The 26,133-nt window shown below is 51.5% G+C and overlaps 1 protein-coding gene across 2 annotated transcripts in view; it reads left to right on the top strand.

Annotated features, from left to right (window-relative positions):
* GHITM (growth hormone inducible transmembrane protein) overlaps positions 1-26,133 on the top strand; it is a 310,682-nt gene that overhangs the window by 236,242 nt on the left and 48,307 nt on the right. For both annotated transcript variants that reach the window (XM_086922078.1, XM_086922077.1), the window contains exon 8: positions 691-862. In XM_086922078.1, the coding sequence (XP_086778204.1) occupies positions 691-862 (172 nt within the window). The remainder of the gene's footprint in view (positions 1-690; positions 863-26,133) is intronic.

Here is a 26,133-nt window from a genome sequence, read left to right as displayed (position 1 = left end):
GAATGGGTTCTAATTTGCAGCAAGGGAAAAACGTTGTCCACTTCTAATACCAGGGTTTTCACTGTACTACATTGTCTATTGTTGGTGACGTGATTCGTATATTTCAGCCCCACCTCTAATTTGTTGACCCTCCCTTATGAGGTGCTGCTGAAACCCAGAAGTACAAGACAATGGCTCCAGCCGCACTATGAAACTCCACGACTAGTATTGTTTTTTGATTAAGTTGTTATATAAGAAATGTTCATTAATGATTTTTATCATGGTTTTAAGGATTTTATTGATTTTTATTGCTTAAAAGTTTTCATCTGAACTGTATCGATGTGTACTTTTATGGCAGCATTTACCTAATAAATAATATGATAAGTCGACTACAGGAATAATGGTGTGCTGCCAACATGTTAAAAGCATATGTGTCTTCACGGTTGTGTATACCTACCTAATAGTGCTCTGATGCAACTGCAGTATGTAAAAGCTTTGTCTTCTAGTTGTTAATGTCACTTTAAAATGTTGGCTAATTACATCAAATTGTTTTCATTAATGTTTCTTATTCAGCAAAGATACCCTCACAACATAGAAAAACTACAGTAACATTGTTTGTGCTCTTTGGTTATTGTTGATCAATATATTCTTCACTTCACATTTGAAGTCTGTTAAATGAACATTTATTGATATGTCTTTCTTGAATCATAGGGAGCATGTTCCTGCCTCCAACCTCTGCATTTGGCGCTGGCATGTATTCTATTGCAATTTATGGTGGACTGGTACTTTTTGGAATGTTTTTGCTGTATGACACACAGAAAGTCATCAAACGTGCAGAGACCCACCCTATGTATGGAGTTGAGAAATTCGACCCTATCAATTCGTAAGTATGAACTAATTTAAGTATGAAAATTCATAACGAAAATGTAAATGTGTAACAGGTGCTTAAGTTGGAGTTAATTAAAAGGAAATTAAAGTGAGATAGAACCATTTGTTTGAAACTCATAATTAGAAACCAGTGAAAGATGATGGTCATGCAGACAAACGTTTTTTCTTTTTCTCCACTTTGTAGTGTGGGTGGTATGTGATGAAAAAAATGTGGCTTAAACTGCCTTTGTATTGTGGGTGTATTTGCTGCATATTGTATCTGAAAGAAACACGTTAGTGTTAGATTCCTTACCTTAGAATATCCCCAGGCGTCAGTCTGGATCCGGAAACTTTTGCGTAGCAGTACCCCTGCGCGTCGGTAGGCGTCGTCTGCAGGCGTCCCCTGCGGCTCCGCGTCCGTCGTTGGCGTCGTGCGCCGTGATGACGTCGCTGGAGTATATAGACGCCGACTCCGCGCGCTGACGTCAGTTCTTCTTTTTTCCGCGCCAGTAAGCGCAGATCCGAAGAGCAGTACTCCGGTCTTTTGACCAAGTTTTTCGAATTGTTATTTCACTCTTTGTGCCTGATAGGATGCCTGGGTTCAAGCACTGTGATGACTGTGAACGCACGATGTCGGTCACAGACCATCACCGCCTCTGTCTCCGGTGTCTGGGCCCCGACCACGACGTGGACTCCTGCGTCGACTGCCGGGCCCTCACCAGAAGGCTAGGCGGGAGCGGTCCCGCAAGCTACTGGAGCTCCGGGTGTCTGCCCCACGTCGGGACCGGGAGCGGTCCCGGTCCGGCCGGAGGTCGAGAGAGCGTTCGACGGAGCGGTCGCGGAGCCGCGCCGAGCGTTCCGGAAGTCGACACCACTCGTCGGGCTCATCAGGTAAGAAGCACAAGAAGTCGGGGCGTCGTCATCGTACCCCCGACTCCCCCCGACGCTCGCGCGATGCGGCCGGGGGCTCGGGTGACCCCAACCCCGCAGCTCCGCGAGAGTCGCCGGCGCGGCCTGCCTCATACCCTCCGGTCCCTGGGCACGGCGCGACGCCTGAGGAGATCGAGGCGTTCCTCATGGCCATGAGGGCGCTCGGTTCTCCGACGGGGCCTACGGCGCCTTCGGGCCCAGTGCCACCGTCTGGGGGCCCTAGCGGTTCGGGTGTCCCTGCCTCGGCGCCGTCGGGTGCTCCGGCCCCGGCGCCGCCGACGGCTCCGACCCCGGCGCCGCAAGGGCCTTCGGGATCGGCGCCGGCTGGTCTTCCGGCCTCTCCGGCGCCGTTACCATCGGGGTTACCCCCGACGCCGTCCCCGCGCGGCGCCGGTTCTCCGGTGCCGGCTCGGCTCCGGCGCCGGCTCCGGGCGGCGCCGTCCCCTTACCTTCACCGACGCCAGACGCGGAGTCGGACCGGCGTCGCTCGGCGCTGGGCTCAGCGCCGGTGGGGCCCATGAACCCCGAGGAGCCGGTCTACATCGTTGACTCCGAATACGGAGAGGATGAAGAGTTCGGTGAAGGTTGGGAGGGGTCCGAGGACCCTCTGTCACGCAAGTGCCAGTATGACCCGGACTGGACAGGTGACTTGGGGGATGCCAGTGGTCTGCACGACTCTCCTAACCCTGGTTTGGTCTCTCCTCCTTCCGTGGCATCGGTGGAGGGAGCTGCATATTCAGTGGTGCTGATGAGGGCTGCCAAGGCCTTACACCTTGAGCTCCCCGTCGCGGCCGTGAGGCCTAACATCCTCACTGAGGTCTTCAAACCGCAGTCATGCCCACAGGAGCCACTGCTGCCGTTTAATGAAGCCTTGTCAGACGTTCTGTTGGGCATGTGGTCCAGGCCCGCTTCAGGTGCGCCTGTTGATCGGAACGTGGCCAGGCGCCACCGTCCTTGTCCGGACGACCCCAAGTTCCTGTCTACCCACCCCACTCCTGAGAGTCTGGTGATCCAGGCCTCGACCTCCCAGTCCGCATTCCCGTCGGCCCCGCCCGACCGGGAATCCAAGAGGTATGACCAGTTTGGCAAGAAGGTCTTCTCGTCCATTAGTTTGGGCCTGCGGTCTTGCAACACCGCTTGCCTCTTGGGCCGCTACACCCACTCTGTGTGGGATACGGTCGCAGAACTGCTGCCAGAATGCCCCATGGAGGTGCGGGCAAAACTCGGTCAGGCTGTGGCTGAGGGCCGAGATGCAGCTAAGTATTCGATTAGGTGTGGTCTTGATACGACCGACTCGCTGGGCAGGGCGATGTCCACGACGGTGGCGATTCGTCGCCACGCCTGGCTGAGATCCGCCAACTTTTCGGCAGATGTCCAGAATGCATTGATGGACATGCCGTTCGATGGCTGTCACCTGTTCGGTGACAAGGCGGACCACGCGCTGGAACGCTTCAAGGACTCCAGGGTCACGGCCAAGTCCTTGGGTCTCTCGACCCAGCGTCAGCAACCGGGTTCGTTTCGCCCCTTTCGTGGCCAAGGAAGGGGCGCCCCCACACGTGCTGCCAGCCACGCGCCGCAACAATCCTTTCAACGCGGTGGCGGCCGTGGAAACCGCCGTGGAGGCGGTCGGGGACAACGGCGGGGTCAGACCACACCTCCCCCCGCAGCATCTGCCTCAAAATCCTCCTAGTCCGTGCTTTCGGCCCCATGTGACGCCAGTGGGTGGCAGGGTTCGCCATCACCACGCTCACTGGCGCACGATCACTTCGGACAGGTGGGTGCTGCAAATCGTCCGAAGGGGCTACTCCCTCCCCTTCGAGACCCCTCCTCCAGCCATGCCACCGCAGAACCACCGTGTGTCGGGGGACCACTTGACACTTCTGCAGGAGGAAGTTACGGCCCTCTTGGCCAAGGGGGCCATCGAGCGCGTTCCTGGGCCAGAAGTAGGGCGTGGTTGCTATTCCCACTACTTTCTGGTACCCAAGAAGGACAAGGGGGGCCTACGTCCTATCTTGGATCTAAGGAACGTCAACGGCTTCCTCCGGAAGGAGAAGTTCAAGATGTTGACGTTAGCTCAGGTCTTGGCTGCTCTAGACCCACAAGACTGGATGGTAGCGTTGGACTTGCAGGATGCCTATTTTCACATCCCCTTCCTGCCGGCCCACCGGCGTTACCTGCGGTTCACGGTAGGCCAGGAGCACTTTCAGTTTATCGTGCTCCCCTTCGGCCTTACCAGCGCCCCACGGGTGTTCACAAAGGTGATGGCGGTGGTCGCAGCCCATCTGCGCAGGTTGGGGGTTTCAGTCTTCCCCTACCTAGACGACTGGTTGTTGAAGGCGGGCTCGCCCCAGACAGTCGTCCACCACCTTCAGATGACGGCAGACCTCTTGCACGACCTGGGGTTCTCCATCAATGTGCCGAAATCACACCTGTGTCCCTCTCAAAAGCTCCTTTTCATCGGAGCAGTTCTGGACTCGGCGCAGTTTCGGGTTTATCCTCCGGAACGGCGGGTCCGGGATATTCAGGCTTTGATTCCCATCTTTCAGCCGCTATCCCGGGTTTCGGTCAGGTTGACGCTGCGGCTGCTGGGACTGATGGCTTCCTGCATCCTTCTGGTGCATCACGCCCGGTGGCGGATGCGGGCTCTGCAGTGGGACCTGAAGTTTCAGTGGGCCCAGCATCAGGGCAACTTGTCCGACCACGTCTTGATCTCGGAGGGCGCTGCGAGACAACTGCAGTGGTGGCTTACGGACCGCGATTGGGTCAGAGGCAGATCCCTCTCCCTTCCCCAACCGGAGCACGTTGTCGTGACGGACGCGTCCCTCCAGGGCTGGGGTGGCCACTTGGGAGAGGCAGAGATCAGAGGCATCTGGTCTCCGGCGGAGTCCCGGCTCCGTATCAACCTGTTGGAGCTGCGGGCGATTCGTCTGGCACTGAAGGCATTCCTCCCCTTTGTCAACGGGAGTGTGGTGCAGGTGTTCACCGACAACACCACCGCCATGTGGTACTGCAACAAACAGGGCGAAGTGGGGTCGTTGACCCTTTGCCAGGAGGCTCTGCGCCTCTGGCAATGGCTGGAACGTCAGGGCGTGACTCTGACGGTTCAACACCTGGCAGGTTCCCTGAACGCCAGGGCGGACGAACTCAGCCGTCGGTGCTCGATGGATCACGAATGGCGTCTGAACTCGGACGTGGCGCAAGGTCTCTTTCTGCGATGGGGAGAGCCTTGGTTAGATCTATTCGCCACAGAAGAGAACGCGCAATGTCATCAATTCTGCGCGTTGGAGTTTCCAAGACGGCACTCGCACGGCGACGCCTTTCGGCGCGAGTGGAGTTGCGGTCTGTTATACGCCTTTCCGCCTATACCACTTCTGCCCAGAGTGCTGAAGAAGATCAGGCGCGACCGGGCCCAAGTCATCCTTGTGGCCCCGGACTGGGCTCGAAGGTACTGGTATCCCGAGCTACTCAGCATGTCAGTCGGTCCCCCGATCCGCCTGCCCCTTCAGGAGGACCTTCTGTCGCAGCAGCAGGGGACCGTTCTCTACCCGAACCTGTCCAGTCTCCACCTCCATGCTTGGAGATTGAGCGGCGGCAGTTGAGGCCATTTGACTTGCCTCCTGAAGTCTGTGATGTAATTCTGGCAGCCAGGCGTCCCTCCACTAAGTCGGTATACGCCTGTCGGTGGAACAGATTTGTGGCATGGTGCACAGCAAAGGCTGTGGATCCACTCTCTGCCCCTCTTTCCGAGGTTCTTCTGTTTCTTCTCTCTCTTGCCCAGCAGGGCTCTGCTCTGGGCACTATCAAGGGCTACCTTTCTGCCCTTTCAGCCTTTTTAAGGCTTCCTGATCAGCCTTCTTTGTTCAAATCCCCAATTGTAACTCGATTCTTGAAGGGCATCACTCACATGTTTCCACCTGTTCCGTTTGTGATGCCTCAGTGGGATTTGAACCTGGTTCTGACCTTTCTGATGTGTGCTCCCTTGAGCCCCTTCATTCTTGCCCTCTCCGTCTCCTGACCTTGAAGACGGCTTTCCTGGTCGCCATCACCTCTGCCAGGAGGGTGAGTGAGCTCCAGGCTCTTTCTGTCAAACCTCCTTTCTTGTCCATTCATCCTGACAAGGTGGTTCTGAGGACTAGACCTTCTTTCCTGCCCAAGGTTGTTTCCGCCTTTCATATCGGGCAGTCCATCACCCTCCCTTCCTTCTTCCCGCCTCCGCATCCTTCAAAGGATGAAGAGCGGCTCCATCGTCTGGACCCAAAACGTGCGCTTTCATTTTATATGGATCGCACACGCCAGTTCCGGGTGGATGACCAACTGTTTGTTGGCTACGTGGGTGCGAAGAAGGGACGGGCGGTCCATAAACGGACCATCTCTCGATGGGTCGTTCTCTGCATCAAAGCGTGCTACTCTTTGGCTCGGAAGGAGCCTCCTGTTGGGCTGAGGGCCCATTCCACTCGGGCCACGGCGGCTACTACTGCCTTGGGCCGGGGAGTCCCTTTGCAGGACATTTGCCAGGCGGCTACGTGGGCCTCGCTGCACACCTTTGCGAGGCACTACTGCCTGGACAGTCAAGTCCGGAGGGATGGCTTCTTTGGCCGTTCTGTCCTCCAGGACTTTCTGGTGTAGGAATGTATTGGTTCGCAGACCCACCACCGGGGTTGGTATTGCTGGGGTATCTATTCTAAGGTAAGGAATCTAACACTAACGTGTTTCTTTCAGATGAACAAGTTACTTACCTTCGGTAACGATATATCTGTAAGAAACATTAGTTAGTGTTAGATTCCTTACCGAACCCACCCATCCTCCCCGTTCTGCGAACTGATACCTAGGGTTAAGGACATCCCTTTCAGGGCCCTAGTTTTACATGGCACCAGTGTTGGTTCTCTCATGGCTCTGCGTCTCCTGGCGCGGAAAAGCTGTGTACGAAGAACTGACGTCAGCGCGCGGAGGCGGCGTCTATATACTCCAGCGACGTCATCACGGCGCACGGCGCCAACGACTGACGCGGAGCCGCAGGGGACGCCTGCAGATGACGCCTACCGACGCGCAGGGGTACTGCTACGTAAAAGTTTCCGGATCCAGACTGACGCCTGGGGATATTCTAAGGTAAGGAATCTAACACTAACTGATGTTTCTTACAGATATATCGTTACCGAAGGTAAGTAACTTGTTCGCTTAGTTCTTCTTGCTCTTTTCTCTGAAAGGCTACGGTTTTATGTCTAAGTATGTTCTTGTACGCGACGGGAGTTAGAGAACCGGCAAGCATGATGGCCACACTGGAGTGAAGCTCCTGCAGTCCAGGCTCATCGGGCACTATCCTGCTCCAAAAGGCCACCGAATGCAGTGAAACATGAGACACTGAATTATAAGGGATGCCTCTCCACTCAGAGCCCCAAACGAGGAACATAGACATTTATTGAAAACGGCGATGACGGAGTGAGGCCTCGCAGCAAGTCCTTCCCGCCTTGCAGCGAGTCAGCGGGCTTCCGAAAATGTCAGTTGGGCAGCACGGCAAGCTGAACTGCTCCGGGCCTCCCTGAGGTGAGTGGGTGATTACGGATTTGCTGGGGAGTGGGTGGGGCTTCCCCCATCTCCCCGCACCCATCCGATTGGGAGATTTCTAAATTATATGAGCCCCGAGGGGCGGAGGTGCCCTCAGAACTTGCCGACTGTTGCAGCCTGTGGGAGGCCGGATCCCATTGCTCCTGCTCATGGGCACAGCGCTGGGCCGTGGGTTGTCCGTGGTGACTGGTGCATCGGGGAGGGGCTGTTTGAGACAGTTTGGCTGGGGCTCCCAGGGGACCTGCACCAGCTTGTTGATTTGCCTCCCTTTATGGTGGGATATTTCCTGAACTGGCCGCCCCTCCCCTACCTAGACAATACTGTTGCTTCACATTCTGGGATTCACAGTAAATCTAGCCAAATCCCATCTCCAACCGTCTACAATGCAACAATATCTAGGGGCAACAGTGAATACTTCCACAGCCCTAGCATAACCCAAACCTAGCAGGATAAATGCTATACAAACCCTAGTTCAAAGATTTCAGAACAAAACACACACTACCAGCAAGAGTGTTCATGCAGCTGTTAGGAATGATGGCATCTTGCATTTTCCTAGTCCCTCATGCAAGATTGCAAAAGCGCCCATTACAAGAAAATCTAGCACGTCAGTGGAACCAAGCTCAAGGTCAACTAACAGATCTGGTGTTGGTGGACGACTGCACCCATTGCTCTCTGCAGTGGTGGACCACAAAAAATCTTTCTAAAGGACTGTCGTTCCTCGAGCCAGTTCTACAGATGGTGCTAACAGATTCATCGCTCGCTGGCTGGGGAGCACATCTCCAAAACCATACCATTCAAGGTTTATGGACCTCTCAACATAAGCAATTCCACATTAACTACCTGGAATTGTTGGCAATCTCTCTAGCGTTGGAGTCTTCAACAGTAACTCCTAGGCAAAGCTGTCCTAATTTGTACAGACGACATGACAGCAATGTATTACATACAAAAATAGGGAGGGACACACTCTCTCCAGTTATCCTGTCGAGCACAGAGCATCTGGAGGTGGGCCATTACCCGAAAGATATACCTCCTAGCAGAACACCTACCAGGAGTACTCAATCAAATAGCGATCTGCTCAGTCGTCAAACACAACAGATCTACGAATGGGAACTTCATCCTCAAGTTCTTCTTCCATTCTTTCACATGTGGGGACATCCAGAAATAGATCTGTTCGCCAAACACCAAAACGCAAAATGCCCAACCTTCGCATCCAGGTATCCACACCCATTGTCCAGAGGCAATGCGCTATGGATGAATTGGTCAGGCAAATTTGCTTACGCTTTTCGGCCTCTCTTACTCATTCCATTCCTAGTGAGAAAACTCCAACAGCATTACCTCAAAATGATCCTCGTTGCCCCAACGTGGGCAAGGCAACCATGGTTCGCAAATCTGCTGCAGCTATCAGTAGTCATTTTAAGAAAACAAGGAAACCCGGAAGGGGCCTTCGGACCATGGGTCATATACTTATTAAAAGGAACAAGGGTCCTAAGGAGTTGCAATATAAAAGGAAATGGCAATATAGACCACAATAAGTACAATATTTTCCTCCAAACCCAGCCGGGCTAGGAGTATTTTATTTTCAGAAATATCACAAGATTAATTGACCTGGAGGGGGTCAAATATGAACATTTAGATAGGGCACAATCCTGTACCTATCCCAGGAACATAGAAAAACCATAGATTAAGAAAACGGGTAAGTGGAAAGGAAAAGGTTTTACAGGCAAGAAGAAGTTTCTTTGGAGCCAGAGAATGGCTTGCGAATTAAATGAACAATTCCGCAAATCTCAATCAACAGTGTATACAAATTAATATGTACAATGGGTTACATGTCACACTGTTTTAGAAGCGCAAGCCATTCTCTGGCTCCAAAGAAACTTCTTCTTGCCTGTAAAACCTTTTCCTTTCCACTTACCCGTTTTCTTAATCTATGGTTTTTCTATGTTCCAACTGAAATGCTAAAAACGGAGTAATTGTTCTTTGCAAGTAGTGCACTTTTGAGTCTTGGCAGCAAGCAGGGGCCTTGCCCTATACATATGTTGAAAAGGTGTTAGCAGGCACCAATCAAAGGTAGCACACAAATCATACAAACGGATTAGACAAAGATTAAAGTGTGCAGTACCCACACACATTCATCAAACACAGGCATGGACAGACCCTGCTGACCAGGGGGAATCAGACTATTCCTAATACTCCCTCCTAGCCTGTGAAAACTTCACCAACAGAAGATACAGCTGCGTTCAACGCTCTAATTGAAAGGGCAGCACTAAATCATGATGTGGACATGCATGCTGACCCAGTTGAGGAGGACTTCCTGCTTGACACCTTCTCCACTTCAGAGAAATCTGTTAAAACTTTACCAATGCTAAAGGGTGTCCTTAAACACGCAGGGGACATTTTCAAGGAAACCACTAGGCCAAGGGTTATTAACCCCAGGATTGAAAGGAAATACAGACCGGCGCCTGTGGACCCTACATATATTAAGGGACAGCTGCTGTTAGACTCTTTGGTGGTCTCAAATGCTCGTAAGCGCGCCAACTCACAAACTACGGGTGATGCTCCTCCTCCAGACAAAGAATCTAAAATACTACAAGCTTCTGGGAAAAGGGTGGCTGCTTAAGCAGCTAATATCTGGAGGATTTCTAATACACAGGCCCTATTAGCCAGATACGATAGGGCACATTATGACACTCTAGAGCAACTGCTTCAACATTTGCCTGAGGCCTACAAGGAGGGAGCGGAGAAGCTAATACAGGAGGGTAAACTCATATCCAACGCATCCATTAAGGGTGCGCTAGACGCAGCAGACACTGCAGCCAGGGCCATCAACACAAGTGTCATGCTTAGGAGGCATGCTTGGTTGCGCATCTCTGGATTCAAACCTGAGATTCAGACCACATTACTAAATCAGCCTGTGAACCCAGATTATCTTTTTGGTCCTGATGTGGACACAATCTTAGAAAAGATTAAAAAAGACACAGCCAAGTCCATGGGGGCCTTGCAGTCCCAACAATTTAGAGGAGGTTCCTTTCGTCGCTCCAGTAACAGAGGAGCTACACGAGGCCAGGCATCACAACAAATTCCTTACAATAAAGGGAGCACGCAAACCACCTACAATAAAAATAATAGAGGTGGATACCGTGGCAACAGCAGCAAAGGCAGAGGACGGGGGAATAACTACACCAGATCCTCCGCCAATACTAAACAGTGACGCCTTGTCACTGCCCCCAGACCATGTAACACCGGTCGGGGGACGATTACAACAGTTCCTGCCAGTTTGGGAGAGCATTACCACAGACAGGTGGGTGAGACAACTTATTCAGTACGGCTATTGTCTAGAGCTAACCTCCACTCCACCCAACATACCCCCAAGACACCGTTCTATGTCCGCAGAGCACACGCACTTATTGCAGCAAGAGGTCATCGGCATGCTGCAAAAAGGGGCCATAGAACTCGTGCCTGTAGAACAGGGTACAGGGGTATACTTGCTGTACTTCTTAATTCCCAAAAAGGACGGGTCTCTCAGGCCAATACTAGATCTCAGGCCCCTAAACCAATACATCTTGTCAGAACATTTTCACATGCTCACGTTACAGCAGGTTCTACCATTACTCAGTCAGGGAGATTTCCTCGCAACGCTAGACCTAAAAGACGCATATTTCCACATACCAATACATCCGGCACACAGGAAATATCTCAGGTTTACCATACAGAATCAGCACTACCAGTTCAAGGTCCTGCCTTTCGGGGTGACAACAGCCCCCAGGGTGTTTACCAAGTGCCTGGCGACAGTAGCTGCACACCTACGGAGACCGCATATTCACGTCTACCCTTATCTGGACGACTGGCTTATCCAAGCAAAGTCAGCCCAGCAATGTGCCAACCACATGTCCCGCACTATTCACCTCCTACACAGCCTCCGATTCTCATTAAACTACCCAAAGTCGCATCTTCAACCCGCCCACGTACAACAGTACCTGGGAGCGACAATAGACACTCTGGCAGCAAAGGCACAGCCAAACTCAGCAAGACTCAACCGCATTCAATTACTGATTCAAAGATTCAGACCCTAACACTCGCTCCCGGGTGTTTATGCAGTTGATAGGCATGATGGCCTCCTGCATCTTCATTGTCCCTTACGCAAGACTACACATGCGTCAGCTTCAGGAGTGCTTAGCACGGCAGTGAAACTAGGCTCAAGGACAATTAAAGGACCTAGTGTTGGTGACCGGTCGCGCATACAACTCTCTGCATTGGTGGAACCCACAAAACCTTTGCAAGGGACGACCGTTCCAAGAGCCTGTACCACAAATCGTGCTGACAACGGACGCATCTCTCTTGGGCTGGGGAGCGCATGTCCTCCATTACACAGTGCAGGGACTATGGACGACACAGCAAAGAAAGATGCACATCAACCTGCTGGAACTGATGGCAATCTTCATGGCAATGAAGGCGGTCAAGGTACATCTGTGCAACAAAGTCGTGTTGATCCGGACGGACAACATGACTGCCATGTACTACATACAGAAGCAGGGAGGGACACACTCTCCACAGTTGTCACATCTAGCGCAAAGCATGTGGAAGTGGGCCATTCAGAGGAACATCTTCCTCATGGCGGAACACCTCCCGGGCGGGGACAACCAGATGGCGGATCTGCTAAGCAGACACAGCCACCAGATGCACGAGTGGGAGATCTATCCCTCGGTGCTACCACCGTACTTCCAGCAGTGGGGTCACCCAGACATAGACCTGTTCGCCACAAGGGAAAACACAACATGCCAAAGCTTCGCCGCCAGGTTTCCACATCCACAGTCTCAGGGCAATGCGATATGGATGAACTGGTCAGGCAAGTTTGCGTACGCTTTTCCCCCAGCCCGCTCATACCACTAGTGGCACGCAAACTGCGACAGCACTCCATGACACTCATCCTAGTTGCTCCAACGTGGGCGAGGCAACCGTGGTACACCACGTTTTTAGAACTTTCCGTGGTGCCTCATCAAAGGCTGCGACTAACACCCAGTCTTTTAACGCAGAGCCATGGAGACATTCAGCACCCGGATCCGCAACAGTTGAACCTTGCGATCTGGCTCCTGAAGTCATAGAGTTTGGTTACCTGAACTTGCCTCCTGACTGTATGAATATTATCAAGGAGGCAAGAAGACCTACGACCAGAGCCTGTTAGCGGCGAAGTGGAAACGTTTTGTCATCTATTGTACCAATAATGACATAAATCCGCTAGATGCATCTACCCAGAACATCATATGTTACCTGTTACATTTACATAGATGCAATCTAGCCTATAGCTCCATACGTATACACTTGGCTGCGGTGGCAGCTTATCTTCAGAACAGGCAACACCTTTCACTCTTCAGAGTACCTGCTATTAAAGCTTTTATGGAGGGGCTCAAACTTGTGATTCCTCCGAGACACCCTCCTTCACCTGTCTGGAACTTGAACATGGTTCTAACCAGACGGATAGGACCACCTTTTGAACCTCTGCACTCATGTGAGATACAGTTCCTAACGTGGAAAGTGGCTTTCCTAGTGGCAATTACATCACTTAAAAGGGTTAGTGAGCTCCGAGCCCTAACCATTCAAGAGCCATTCATACAAATTCATGCAAATAGAGTTGTACTGCGTACAAACCCTAAATTTATGCCAAAGGTGGTATCCCAGTTTCACATCAATCAAACTGCCAGTGTTCTTACCAAATCCAGATTCAGTGGCAGAAAGGGCTCTACATACACTGGACGTTAAAAGAGCTCTCCTGTACTACATAGACAGGACAAAACCTTTCAGAAAAACTTAACTGTTTGTTGTCTTTTCACCACAGCATAAAGGCAACCCCATTTCAAAATCATGTATAGCCAGATGGATTGTTAAGTGCATACAAATTTGTTATCAAAAAGCTAAACGCACGTTAACAGTTCCCCCAAGAGTGCATTCCACACGCAAGTTAGGGGCATCCATGGCTTTCCTAGGAAACATTCCTCTAGAGGACATATGTAGAGCAGCCACATGGACTACCATACATACATTTACCAAACACTACTGCGTAGATGTACACTTCAAACAGCAAGCAGCTGTAGGACAGGCTGTACTCAGAACTCTTTTTCAGGCTGCTGCAGCTGGCACGGGCAACCACCGCTAAGGGGGAGACTGCTATACATTCTATGCACAGATATGAATTCAGCAGCCCACATGCCTCGAACGGAATATGCTACGTTCGAGGCATGTGGGCTGCTGAATTCATATATGTGCATAGATCGCCGCCTAGTGTTGGGTCCGGATGATTGCACATTGTTGTCCTGGAAGAGTCTTCGAAGTATCACGAGATAGGTGGCTCCTCCCCTGGACTACAGTGCGCATGGGCATCCTCTCCATCCCCAGATTTTTTTTTTCCGCCATTGGGTTCGGATGTACTTTCTCGACTCCAGTTCGGAAACTTTGTTAGAACTTTTTACTAAGGCCAAAAGGCCTTCGGGGCGTCGGTATTGTCTCGTTAGGTGCCTGTTTTTCTCCAGTTCTTCGAACCGGACGTCGAAAGCAGCTTTTGAATTTCGACACCAAAGGCCCAAACTACGACGACGATGGAACGGAGCCCGTTCAAACGATGCCCTGTCTGCAATTCGAAATACCCTCACATTGATGTGCACCCAGTGTGCAATAAATGTTTATCCCCGGACCACGACGAGGCCAGCTGTATGGCCTGCTCGAAGTTCCGGTCCAAGAAGACGCTTCGAGTTCGACGCGCAGGAAGACAGTCAGTGCAGAAGTCGGCGCCCGAGCCGGTCAACATCTTCGAGGCCGGTGACGAAGAAGGCGCCGACGAAGAAGATCCTGACGAGCAGTCGGACTCAGCGTCGAAGCATGACTCCAACTTCGATGTGGACGAAGAGGATGAGGACTACGTCCATGAAGAAGACATCGTCGAGGTAGGGGACGACGAGGAGGCCATCGGGGCCGTCGATGACGACTCCAGTGATGAGCCAGGCCCAACCGCAGTAGCGGGGCCTAATACTGACAATACGCTCCCTACGGCTCAGGTCGAGGCATCGCCGGAAGGCCTTAGCCAAGATCTTACTCCACATTCTATAGCCCTGCGTCCACGCCCGGCTAAGAATACTTCAAAGGAGCCATCGGTCGATCTTTCAAAATCGAAACCGAAACCTACAGAGCCAAAACCGAAACCGAAACTACTAAAAGTGGTCATCGGATCGACACCATCAGACACGTCGACGCCTGTCAAGTCGAAGACTGTCGGCAACCCTTCGGGGTCGAAAGGGGGCGCCGCCTCAAAGACCGGGGAGTGAACCAAGGCTCTACAGTCAAGCACGTCACCTCGGCGCAGTCGGCGTCGACATCGACGCCCAAGCATGGCAACAAGGCCAAAGGTCTCCAGACCAAACAGGTTGTCGAGCCGAAGATTCCAGCGCTCAAACCGCTACTGGGCAAAGCTCTCGAGTCGAGGACCAAAACCGACCCAAAGCAGCATATTGCATTGACTCCCAAGGCCGTACATGCTACGCCCGTGAACTCGAGTCGACGCGAGGGAGCAAGCATGCTACTGAGTCGCCGAAGCAGCTCGGATCGAACACTACGGCAAGCTTTAAGAAAGTCGGCCCGTCCACAGGTCACCCTCCAATTAAATATGGTCTGCCGCCGACGGCTCGACCCAAGCATCTCGAGCACCACAAAGGCACCAACCCATCCAAAACAGTGTCCGCGCCTTCGAAGTCCACTCCTGAGCGGGTTATGTTCCAAGAACCCTCCTATGACAATCAATCTAAACTTTTCATCGACTCGGAATTGGCAGGCTCACCATCCATAAACGGAAGATCGCACCTGAACATCCCTTGGAGACGTACAAAATCCCTCTTAAACGGAAGAAAGACTCGACCACCTCACCAGTTCTCTTTGAACATGTTGAGAGCTATTCACAACAAATGGCATATTCTCCAGAGCAAAGCGAGGAGGACGTGGGTGATGAATACGGTCAGACGGCGTTCACTTATCATACTGACGCTGATCAGGAGGAACCTCAGCAATGGACTGATGCTGTAGACCCTGATGATCCACAAGCTGCACCGGACATTCAGTCTTACAATGTCAAAACCTCGCCTACGGAAGACACGGCGGCGTTTGACGCTTTGATAGAAAAGGCAGCCCTCAACCATGACGTGGAAATGCACACAGAACCTGTGGAAGGAGATTTCTTATTTGATACTTTCTCCACCTCTGAAAGATCGGCAAAGACATTGCCTATGCTAAAAGGAGTCCTCAAACATGCTGCGGACATTTTCAAAGAGCCCACAAAGGCAAGGGTTATCAACCCTAGGATCGAAAAAAAAGTATAGACCTGCGCCTTTGGACCCTACCTACATCAAAGGACTCGCTCGTAGTGGCCAATGCTCGCAAGAGGGCGAACTCGCAAACTAGTGGTAATGCTTGTAGGAGAGTAGGGTCTGCAATCCTAGGATCACCCCAGATTTTTGCTTTTTGGTTCACTGGTTTACGACTTCCCTGGCTGTGGGCCTGCTAATCAGACCCACAGCCTAGCTGTTCTCTCTCTAAATTGACACGTGTACCTTATGTGCATTTACCAATTGGTACTGGGCCACCTTATCAGTCCCTGTACCCAGGGCATAGGTGTACCCAGGGCCTACCAGGGGCTGCAGCATGTATTATGCCACCCCTGGCTGGCCATCTAAATCTGACACAACTGGCTGCACGACAGCTGGGGCAAGGTGGTGTAATCACCCTTTGCTGTAGATATAGTATACCTATATCTAACCCTAAAATGGACACATGTATTCCTATCAGTCACTCCTATGGCAGGCCTTAACAATCCTGAAGGCAGAGTACTTGGAATTATGTGAGATGGTCCTCTGGCATGAGCTGAGCCCGTCTGCAGCTTGCGGAACCAAGTCCTAATAGCTGTTCTATGATAACGCGTACCATATACTCTTAAGTGCATTATAATCCTCGCGGTTATTTGCTATCTTTGGTATCGCTTTATCAAAACATGTTGAGTAAGGTGTCATACGAATTTGAATACTAACCCCTCGCCAATTCTAGCGACGGGGTTAGCATTCCACCCTTCTAGAGGGACACAACATGTATGTAACTGTGAACCCCGGTTAAAGTTAACTCGAGCCTCAGCATCACAAAATGGGTGCTGCCACAACAGACACAAGTCTGACCTCCTGCTGCTGGGAGTCCCTCCAGCGAGGAGAGCTTGGACAAAGGGTTTCCTGTCAGGGGCGGTGCTAGCACCATCCCAGACAGGGTTTTGTGTATCCTAGGTAGGCAGGGCTGAATAGGAAGGTGACTGCAAGTGGCACCCCGGTGCTCACTATGCATCTGCCGGCTTGAACCAGTTCCAGGGGCACACCAGCCCCTGAGCTGGGGAAAGTCCGGACAGGGGAGAGGGGTGTAACCACCCCCCCTTCCTGGTCCCACCCATGGGCAGGACCTAGTCGCGTGCCAGCCCCTTTTTTTAGAATAAAGGTAGGAACGGGGACCCTTCCAAATTAGATCATCTTTGAATCCTGAAACTACTTTCCACGAAAGGAACTCAAGACTTCTTCTCAAGATTTCTCCCTTGTGACTAAGGAGTAGTCACCCTGCATCAGCAGGCACCAACTAAGTATCTTGTGGTTTGCTGCATGTCCTTCCTCCGGAACCAGACCAACCAGCACGACGAGACCCGGACTCCCTGCCCTCTCTGACCTCGACCTGCCTCTACAGCACAGCTGAGAACCGTGGGTGCGACGAGACCAGAGGACCCGGCTATCGTCAGAACCAGCACGACACTGATCCAGCACGACCGCCGAGGGACCCTCGAGTGGGTGCATTGGGGTAAGAGAAGCCCCAACCCCAAGCAGCATGAGCACCGAAGTCCAGCCCCCCAGCATCTACCAGATCTGCGTGGGGCCCTTTTGCTTCTGTGTCGCTTGCCACGTTGTCCGGTCACTTGCCCGTTGGCTAGTGACCCTCCAGACGACGTCCTACTACGTTTGTTTCACTGCTGGTCTAGCTCCTCTAGACTGGCCCTTGTTTCCTCTTGAAGGGGACCCTCCTGGTCCACTCCAGACGCCATTTTGTGTTGCCACGTGGGCTTGCCGTAGCCAAGACTTGTTGCCTCCTTCAACGGATCCAGCATCGCCAGCAGCAGACATCCGAAGTGGGACAGCTCGTAGACCTCCAGCCTGGTCGACATCAGCACCCTGGTCCGTGCAGCAGCAGAACCCAGTGTCACCTCTTCACCTGGCTGAGTGACCTCGTCCGGTGCCATCCTGGTGCCCACCTAATCACTGGCTAGTGATTAAGAACTCGGTCCCCTCTGCTTACAGGTATCCTTCTTCACTGATCCAGCCTCGGATCAGCCCGGAACATCTTCACTGGTCGCCTGCCAGCAACTTCCACTTCAGGCTCCTGGTTCGTCAACGAGGATTCCCGACGACACTTGAACCCTATGCAGCCGCAGCTCCTGGGCTAGGTAAACCGAGTACCACGCTGCTCCAGCGTAGAACCACTCTCTAAGTGTCTAGATCCAGTTTCGTATTTGACCTACCTAGTCGGGGTCGCCCGAGAACACTAACTTGCATTTACTAGCATCCATAGACTTTGTCCCGCATTGCGCGTGAGAGTTCCCACTCTGCACACGGCGCCCCTAGGCCTCCTGCTTCTAATCTAAGGGTTCAGCATTGTAGGCCTAGCGATTCTAAAGTCCTTGAGAACTGTTACTTACCTGCTAGTTATTCGCATTCCACTTCCATAGGATATGGTTTTTCGTGCCCCTCGGGCATTTGTGTAAATTGTGCGACTTTCAGTATTTCTTTAAGAGTTTTGTATTGTGCTTAGCACCCTGTCCTCATAAAGAGTCCAGGCTTGTTGTGTTATAAATAAATATCCTTTTATTTTCAGAACAACTTGTGTGGTGTCCTTTCACTTGGTGTTCAAGGGGTATATGTGATGGTATAACAGCTGGCTTAACACGCCCTCTAGAGTTTAGCCTAAAGACTGCTCTTGTCCATGCTACTAGTATAGCTGGTCTATAAGGTTGACTTACAACCAATCATCAATAAGGGTCGTTTGGACTGATACATAGTGATCACTAGAATAGTGAGCACTGCATATCAGGCCAACTTCTCACATTGGTGGCAGCGGTGCGATTTGAGCTTGCTGTTGTTTTACCACACGTATCCTAAGAATATCATTTGAAAGATCACATAAGTACCAAGGTACATATAACTTAGCTTAGAATACTCTGAGTTCTACTGAACCAGCTGTTGTAGTTCAACAGGGCCTAGCACACCCTGACTACAACTCTTAGCAAGGGATCAGTAGGCAAACAAATAGTGTAGGTAAGTGCACCACTTACACCTCACTAGAATAGCATGTCAGACAAAGGAGGGAACTCAGAGGCCCCCCTTGTGTCAGTTGACCCTCCACAGGTCATATCAAGATATGCAGCTCTTAGCTTCCAGGAGATGAGACAAGTGTGTACCTCCAGGAAGCTAAAACAGGGTTCTAACCCTACCATCCCATTCCTGATTGGTCTCTTAGAGACTTATGATGCCAGGAGGGCTTCTAACACAGGCCCTCCTAATCCAGATGGGAGCATGCCCCCCTTAGAGGGAACCCTTGGGGACCCTGACCTCAACCTCAATGGAACAGTGAGTGAAGGAGAGGAAGAGTATCAGGGTTGTCAGGGGATGAGGCAGACAAAGGTCAGGTAGAAGTCAGTAGACTCACCAGGGCCAACTTAAGCAGGCATGAGAATGGACTTGGGGGACCCCCAGGGCCACTTTCAGGCAGGCTTAACATTGGGAATGGATGAGTTAGGTCTCTATCCAGAGGCTCTAACAGATCCATTCGAACCAATGGCTCTCAGACCTCTTCTCACAGAGGGATGACATCCCCTCAGAAGAGAGAGCATGAGCCCAAGATGAGGGAAGTCAATCTGATGATTGAAAGGGAAGAACTTGCCCTGGCCGAAGAAAGACTTGCCTTTGCTAGAGAGCAGAAGTTGAGTGGGGCAGACCCCACTGGTGGCAGCATTTTACCTAGAGAAAAGGACAGGAGTTTAGGCACTAGACACCTGAGTAAGATAGTGCCCCCCTTTAAACAAGTGGATGATATCCACAAATGGATAACTGCTTTGGAGAGGGCCTGCACTGTCCAGTGCGTCCCCCAGAGTCAGTGGGCAGCTGTCTTGTGGCTCTCCTTTGAAGGCAAAGGTAGAGATAAGCTCCTCACTACTAGAGCTGAGGATGCGAACAATTACCAAGTCCTGAAAAATACACTGATTGATGGGTTTGGCTTAACAACTAAGCAGTACAGGTTGCTGTTCAGGGACACCCAGAAAACTCAGTCTCAGGATTGGTCTGACTTTGTGGATTGTGCCACTAAGGCTTTGGAAGGCTGGTTGCTGGGCAGTAAGGTTACTGATTACACAGGGTTGTACAATCTGATCATGAGAGAACAGATTTTAAATAATTGTCAGAACCAGTTGTTGCATCAGCACCTTGTTGACTCTGATCTGACCTCTCCCCAAGAATTGGGAAAGAAGGCAGACAGATGGGTCAGAACAAGGGTTAAGCAGAACCAGACTCAGAACCAGGGTGGTCAGAAGAAAGCAGACCAAAAGGGTAGTAATAAGAGTGAACAAAATGACCAGAAGTCTTCGACAGGTCCCCAACAAACCAAAGAGGGTGGTGGTCAAGCTTAACAGCAGAAAAAGAAGACTCATGAAGGCCAGTCTAAAAGGTGGTGCCAATACTGTAAAAGTAAAACTCACTGGTTTAGTGAGTGCACCAAGAAAGGAGGGCAAACTCCTACCACTGCAGCCCCTAAGGCACCTGCACCCCCTAGTACAGTCAGCAGTGGTAGTGCACCTCCCAAGGGATTAGTTGGGTTAACCTTGGGATCTGAGGGGTATGACAACCTAGTTCGCACACTCACTCAGGCTGTCCTTGTCTGTACAGGGGATGTGGATATATCCCCTGATGCAAGTCCCAATACTTTGGGCAAATACAGGCAGACACCTTTTATTAATGGAAAAATGGCTCAGGCCTACAGGGACACTTGTGCCAGTGTCACAATGGTGACACCTAACTTTGTGGACCCTGGACAGATCATGCTAGGTACAGACTACCTAGTGACCAATGCCAGCAATGTCACTACCCACCATAGTATGGCAATTGTTGATTTCTCCTGGGGAGGGTTAAGTGGCCAAAAGAAAGTTGTGGTTAGTTCAGACCTCCCAGTTGAATGTTTGTTGGGCAATGATTTGGAGACATCCCTATGGTCAGAAGTGGAGCAGAGGACTCACATGGAAATGTTAGGCTTGCCAGCACATGTCCTTGCTGTGACTAGGTCACAGGCCAGAAGATGCCCCACTGAACAGGTGCTGGATCCTGGAACAATGGACCAGACACCTTCCAAGAGAAAGAGCAGTAGGGTTAAGGCATTGCCTTTTCCCTTGCCCCAGGTTGTGGATCAAGTCTCAGAGGAGGCTGACCTCAAAGAACTGAGGGAAACTGAGCCTAAAGAACTTGAACCTGATCAGGTTGAGTTTCTGGGTTCAGGGGGACCCTCCAGGGAAGACCTGGAGAAGGCACAGTTAGACTGCCCTTCTTTTGAACCCCTCAGACAGCAGGCTGCTGCTGAGGCTGCAGGGAACGCCACAGGTACCCACAAGGTATACTGGGATGATGGACTCCTGTACTCTGAAGCAAGAGACCCCAAACCTGGTGCAACCAGGAGGCTGGTCATCCCCTTGTCACAGAGAGGTTTCCTTCTTACCTTGGCCCATGAGATTCCCCTGGCAGGACACTTAGGCCAGAATAAGACTTGGGACAGACTTGTCTCACACTTTCACTGGCCCCACGTGAATGAAGAAACCAGGGAGTTTGTCGCTCCTGTGTCACTTGCCAAGCCAGTGGTAAGTCAGGTGGCACAACAAAGGCCCCCCTTATACCACTACCTGTGATGGGGGTACCCTTTGAAAGAGTGGGGATTGACATTGTTGGTCCAATGGAACCCCAGACAGCATCGGGGCACAAGTTTATACTGGTGGTGGTGGACCATGCCACCAGGTATCCTGAAGCTATTCCCCTTAGGACCACTACAGCACCTGTTGTGGCAAGAGCCCTAGTTGGAGTGTTCACCTGAATGGGCTTCCCTAAGGAGGTTGTCTCTGACAGAGGTGAAAACTTCATGTCAGGATATCTGACTGCTATGTGGAAGGAATGTGGTGTCAACTACAAGTTCACCACACCCTATCATCCACAGTGCAATGGGCTTGTTGAAAGGTTCAACAGGACCCTAAAAGGGATAATTCATGGACTACCTGAAAAGCTCAGGCGTAGATGGGATGTCCTGATACCCTGCCTTGTGTTTGCTTATAGAGAAGTCCCACAGAAGGGGGTTGGCTACAGCCCTTTTGAACTTTAGTATGGACATCCTGTAAGAAGACCCCTGTGTTTGGTGAAGGAAGGATGGGAGAGACCTCTCAAAAGCCTGCAACCAACATAGTGGACTATGTACTTGGTCTCCGCTCCAGGATGGCTGAGTGTATGGATAAGGCTTCTAAAAACCTTGAGGCAAGCCAATAACTCCAAAAAGCTTGGCATGACCAAAAGGCTGTCCTGACTGTGTACAAGCCTGGACAGAAGGTGTGGGTGTTGGAGCCAGTGGCCCCAGCAGCACTCCAAGACAAATGGTCTGGGCCCCACACAATCATTGAGCAAAAGGGAGAGGTCACCTACCTGGTGGACCTTGGAACTCACAGGAGCCCCCACAGGGTGCTCCATGTGAATAGGCTCAAGGCATATGTCGACAGGAAGGACATGAGCTTGCTCATGGCCACAGATGAGGGACAGGAGGAGGAGAGTGACCCTCTCCCAGACCTGCTCACTCAGAACCCTGATGATGGGTCAGTAGATGGTGTTGTCTTTTGTGGCAGCCTCTCTGAGCATCAGCAAAAGGATTGCAAACAAGTTCTTCAATCCTTTAGACATATGTTCTCTCTGACACCCAGCCAAACCAATTGGTGTACCCATGAGGTTGACACTGGGGACAGTCTGCCAGTTAAGGGTAAAATCTACAGGCAGCCTGATCGTGTCAGAGACTGCATTAAGACAGAAGTGCAGAAAATGTTGGAGCTGGGAGTCATTGAGCCCTCAGATAGCCCTTGGGCTAGTCCAGTAGTTCTAGTGCCAAAGCCTCACACCCAGGGTGGTAAGAAAGAGATGAGGTTTTGCGTAGACTACAGAGGCCTCAATGCAGTCACTAAGACTGATGCCCACCCAATACCAAGAGCAGATGAACTTATAGACCGATTGGCTTCTACCAACTACTTAAGTACATTTGATCTGACAGCTGGGTATTGGCAAATCAGGTTAGCTGAGGAGGCCAAGCCCAAAACAGCATTTTCTACCCCTGGTGGGCATTATCAGTTTGTGGTAATGCCCTTTGGTTTGAAAAATGCAACTGCCACCTTCCAAAGGCTGGTGAATCAAGTTCTCACTGGGCTGGATGACTTCTGTGCAGCATATCTTGATGATATAGCTGTCTTTAGTTCCACCTGGGAGGATCACCTGGTCCACCTGAGGAAAGTGTTAGAGGCACTGCAGAAAGCAGGTCTCACTATCAAGGCCACAAAGTGCCAGATAGGGCAGACACAGGTTGTATACCTGGGCCACCTTGTAGGTGGAGGCCAGGTTCAGCCACTGGAGAGCAAGATACAGTCCATCAAGGACTGGGCTCCTCCAACCACCCAGACTCAGGTTCGAGCTTTCTTGGGCCTGACTGGTTATTACAGGAAATTTGTCAGAAATTATGGATCAATTGTGACTCCACTTAATGACCTGACAAGTAAAAAGATGCCAAAGAAAGTTCAGTGGACAGCAGGCTGTCAAAAAGCATTTGATGACCTAAAGCAGGCCATGTGCACAGCACCTATCCTAAAGAGTCCAGACTACTCCAAACCATTCATTGTCCAAACGGATGCTTCTGAGTTGGGTGTGGGAGCTGTTCTATCTCAGCTGAATTTTGTTGGTCATGACCAGCCCATTGCTTTTATTAGCAGAAGGCTGACCCCCAGAGAGAAAAATTGGTCCGCTATTGAGAGGGAGGCCTTTGCTGTGGTTTGGGCCCTGAAGAAACTGAGGCCATACTTGTTTGGCACTCATTTCAAGATTCAGACCGACCATAAGCCCCTCTTGTGGCTAAATCAGATGATGGGTGAAAACCCCAAACTACGTAGGTGGTCCATTTCCCTACAGGGGATGGATTTTACAGTGGAGCATAGACCCGGCACTGATCATGGCAATGCAGATGGGCTCTCCAGGTATTTCCACTTAGAGCAAGAAGACTCACCTGGTCAAGGTTAGTTTATTGTCCCAAAGTTTGGGGGGGGGGGGGTCATGTAGGAGAGTAGGGTCTGCAATCCTATGATCACCCCAGATTTTTGCTTTTTGCTTCACTGGTTTACGACTTCCCTGGCTGTGGGCCTGCTAATCAGACCCACAGCCTAGCTGTTCTCTCTCTAAATTGACATGTGTACCGTAGGTGCATTTACCAATTGGTACTGGGCCACCTTATCTGTCCCTGTACCCAGGGCATAGGTGTACCCAGGGCCTACCAGGGGCTGCAGCATGTATTATGCCACCCCTGGCTGGCCATCTAAATCTGACACAACTGGCTGCACGACAGCTGGGGCAAGGTGTTGTAATCACCCTTTGCTGTAGATATAGTATACCTATATCTAACCCTAAAATGGACACATGTATTCCTATCAGTCTCTCCTATGGCAGGCCTTAACAATCCTGAAGGCAGAGTGCTTGGAATTATGTGAGATGGTGCTCTGGCATGAGCTGAGCCCGTCTGCAGCTTGCGGAACCAAGTCCTAATAGCTGTTCTATGATAACGCGTACCATATACTCTTAAGTGCATTATAATCCTCACGGTTATTTGCTATCTTTGGTATCGCTTTATCAAAACATGCCGAGTAAGGTGTCATACAAATTGGAATACTAACCCCTCGCCAATTCTGGCGACGGGGTTAGCATTCCACCCTTCTAGAGGGACACGACATGTATGTAACTGTGAACCCCGGTTAAAGTTAACTCGAGCCTCAACATCACAAAATGGATGCTGCCACCACAGACACAAGTCTGACCTCCTGCTGCTGGGAGTCCTTCCAGCGAGGAGAGCTTGGACAAAGGGCAGGCAGGATTCCGCCCCAGGCACTCAACAGAATCGGTTGTAGTCTCTGTCCTAGACAACCTCAGAAAGGGCATGGACGATAACAACTACCAGGCACTGGTCCTCCTCGATCTCTCCGCCGCCTTTGACACGGTGGACCACACCATCCTACTTAACCGTGTCAGGGCGGCTGGTATCGGAGGATCAGCCCTGGTCTGGCTCTCCTCCTTTCTGAGGGACCGCACTCAGGCGGTCCGTCTAGGCAACTTCACCTCCACTCCCCTTCCTGTCACCTGCGGGGTTCCCCAGGGTTCCTCTCTTTCCCCTCTTCTCTTTAACCTCTACATCTTTCCTCTTATCTTTGCTCTTCAGCAGCTGGAGGTCACCGTTTTCAACTATGCGGATGACCTCCAGCTCATCTTTGATCTGTCCTCCTCTTCTCTCTCGGTCACTAATTTCCAGTCTACTATGACATTCATCAGGGACTGGATGAACCACAACCATCTTAAACTGAACCCTGACAAAACTGAGTTGGTTCTTACTGGTGGTTCATCCAGCCCCTGGAACTCTTCCTTCTGGCCCTCTTCCCTCGGTCCCGCACCATCCCCCTCCTCCACTGTCAAAACACTGGGTGTCAAAATGAACAATCAGCTCACCCTTCACTCACACATTAGCTCCGTGGTTTCTTCCTGTTTCCTCACTCTTCGTACCATCCGCTCTGTATCCCGTTTCTTCTCCCCCCAGGCTCTGAAGACCATTATGGCCGCCCTGGTAATTTCGCGTCTGGACTACGCCAACGCCCTTTTCCATGGAATCCCAGCCTACAGCCTGCGTCGACTCCAAGTCATTCAGAACCAGGCGGCCAGACTGATATTTGGCCTTCCACGTTATCACCACACCACCCCCCTCCTGAAAAAACTCCATTGGCTCCCTGTGAAACAACGTTCCCTCTTTAAAATCGGGTGCATGGTCTTTCAGGCCCGTCAGGGCACTGCCCCTGCTTTCATCACCTCACTCATCAAACCCTACGTCCCCGCTAGAAATCTCCGGTCCTCCTCCAAGTCCCTTCTCCAGATCCCCCGCTTTTCGCGCAAAAAGTGGGGCGGGTCCAATTTCTCCACTCTGGCCCCTTCCTTCTGGAACTCCCTCCCTGACAACCTCCGTTCCGCAACTCAATACCTTCCTTTCCGCAGAGACTTAAAAACCTTCCTATTCAGCCAGGCCTTCCCCGCTTAAACTATCGCCCCGGTCTTCCTTCCCCTCAGCTAATGAACCTTCAGCGCCAAGAAACCGCAAGGTGTATGCTGCGCTCTACAAGTGTTTTAAATTAGAATTAGGGTTTCCTGTCAGGGGCGGTGCTAGCACCATCCCAGACAGGGTTTTGTGTATCCTAGGTAGGCAGGGCTGAATAGGAAGGTGACTGCAAGTGGCACCCCGGTGCTCACTATGCATCTGCCGGCTTGAACCAGTTCCAGGGGCACACCAGCCCCTGAGCTGGGGAAAGTCCGGACAGGGGAGAGGGGTGTAACCACCCCCCTTCCTGGTCCCACCCATGGGCAGGACCTAGTCGCGTGCCAGCCC

Source organism: Lissotriton vulgaris, chromosome 5 (genome assembly GCF_964263255.1).
Source record: "Lissotriton vulgaris chromosome 5, aLisVul1.2, whole genome shotgun sequence".
NCBI lineage: Eukaryota > Metazoa > Chordata > Amphibia > Caudata > Salamandridae > Lissotriton > Lissotriton vulgaris.
The sequence above is the reverse complement of the archived record's forward strand: the minus strand, read 5'-3'. Positions and strand labels throughout refer to the sequence as shown.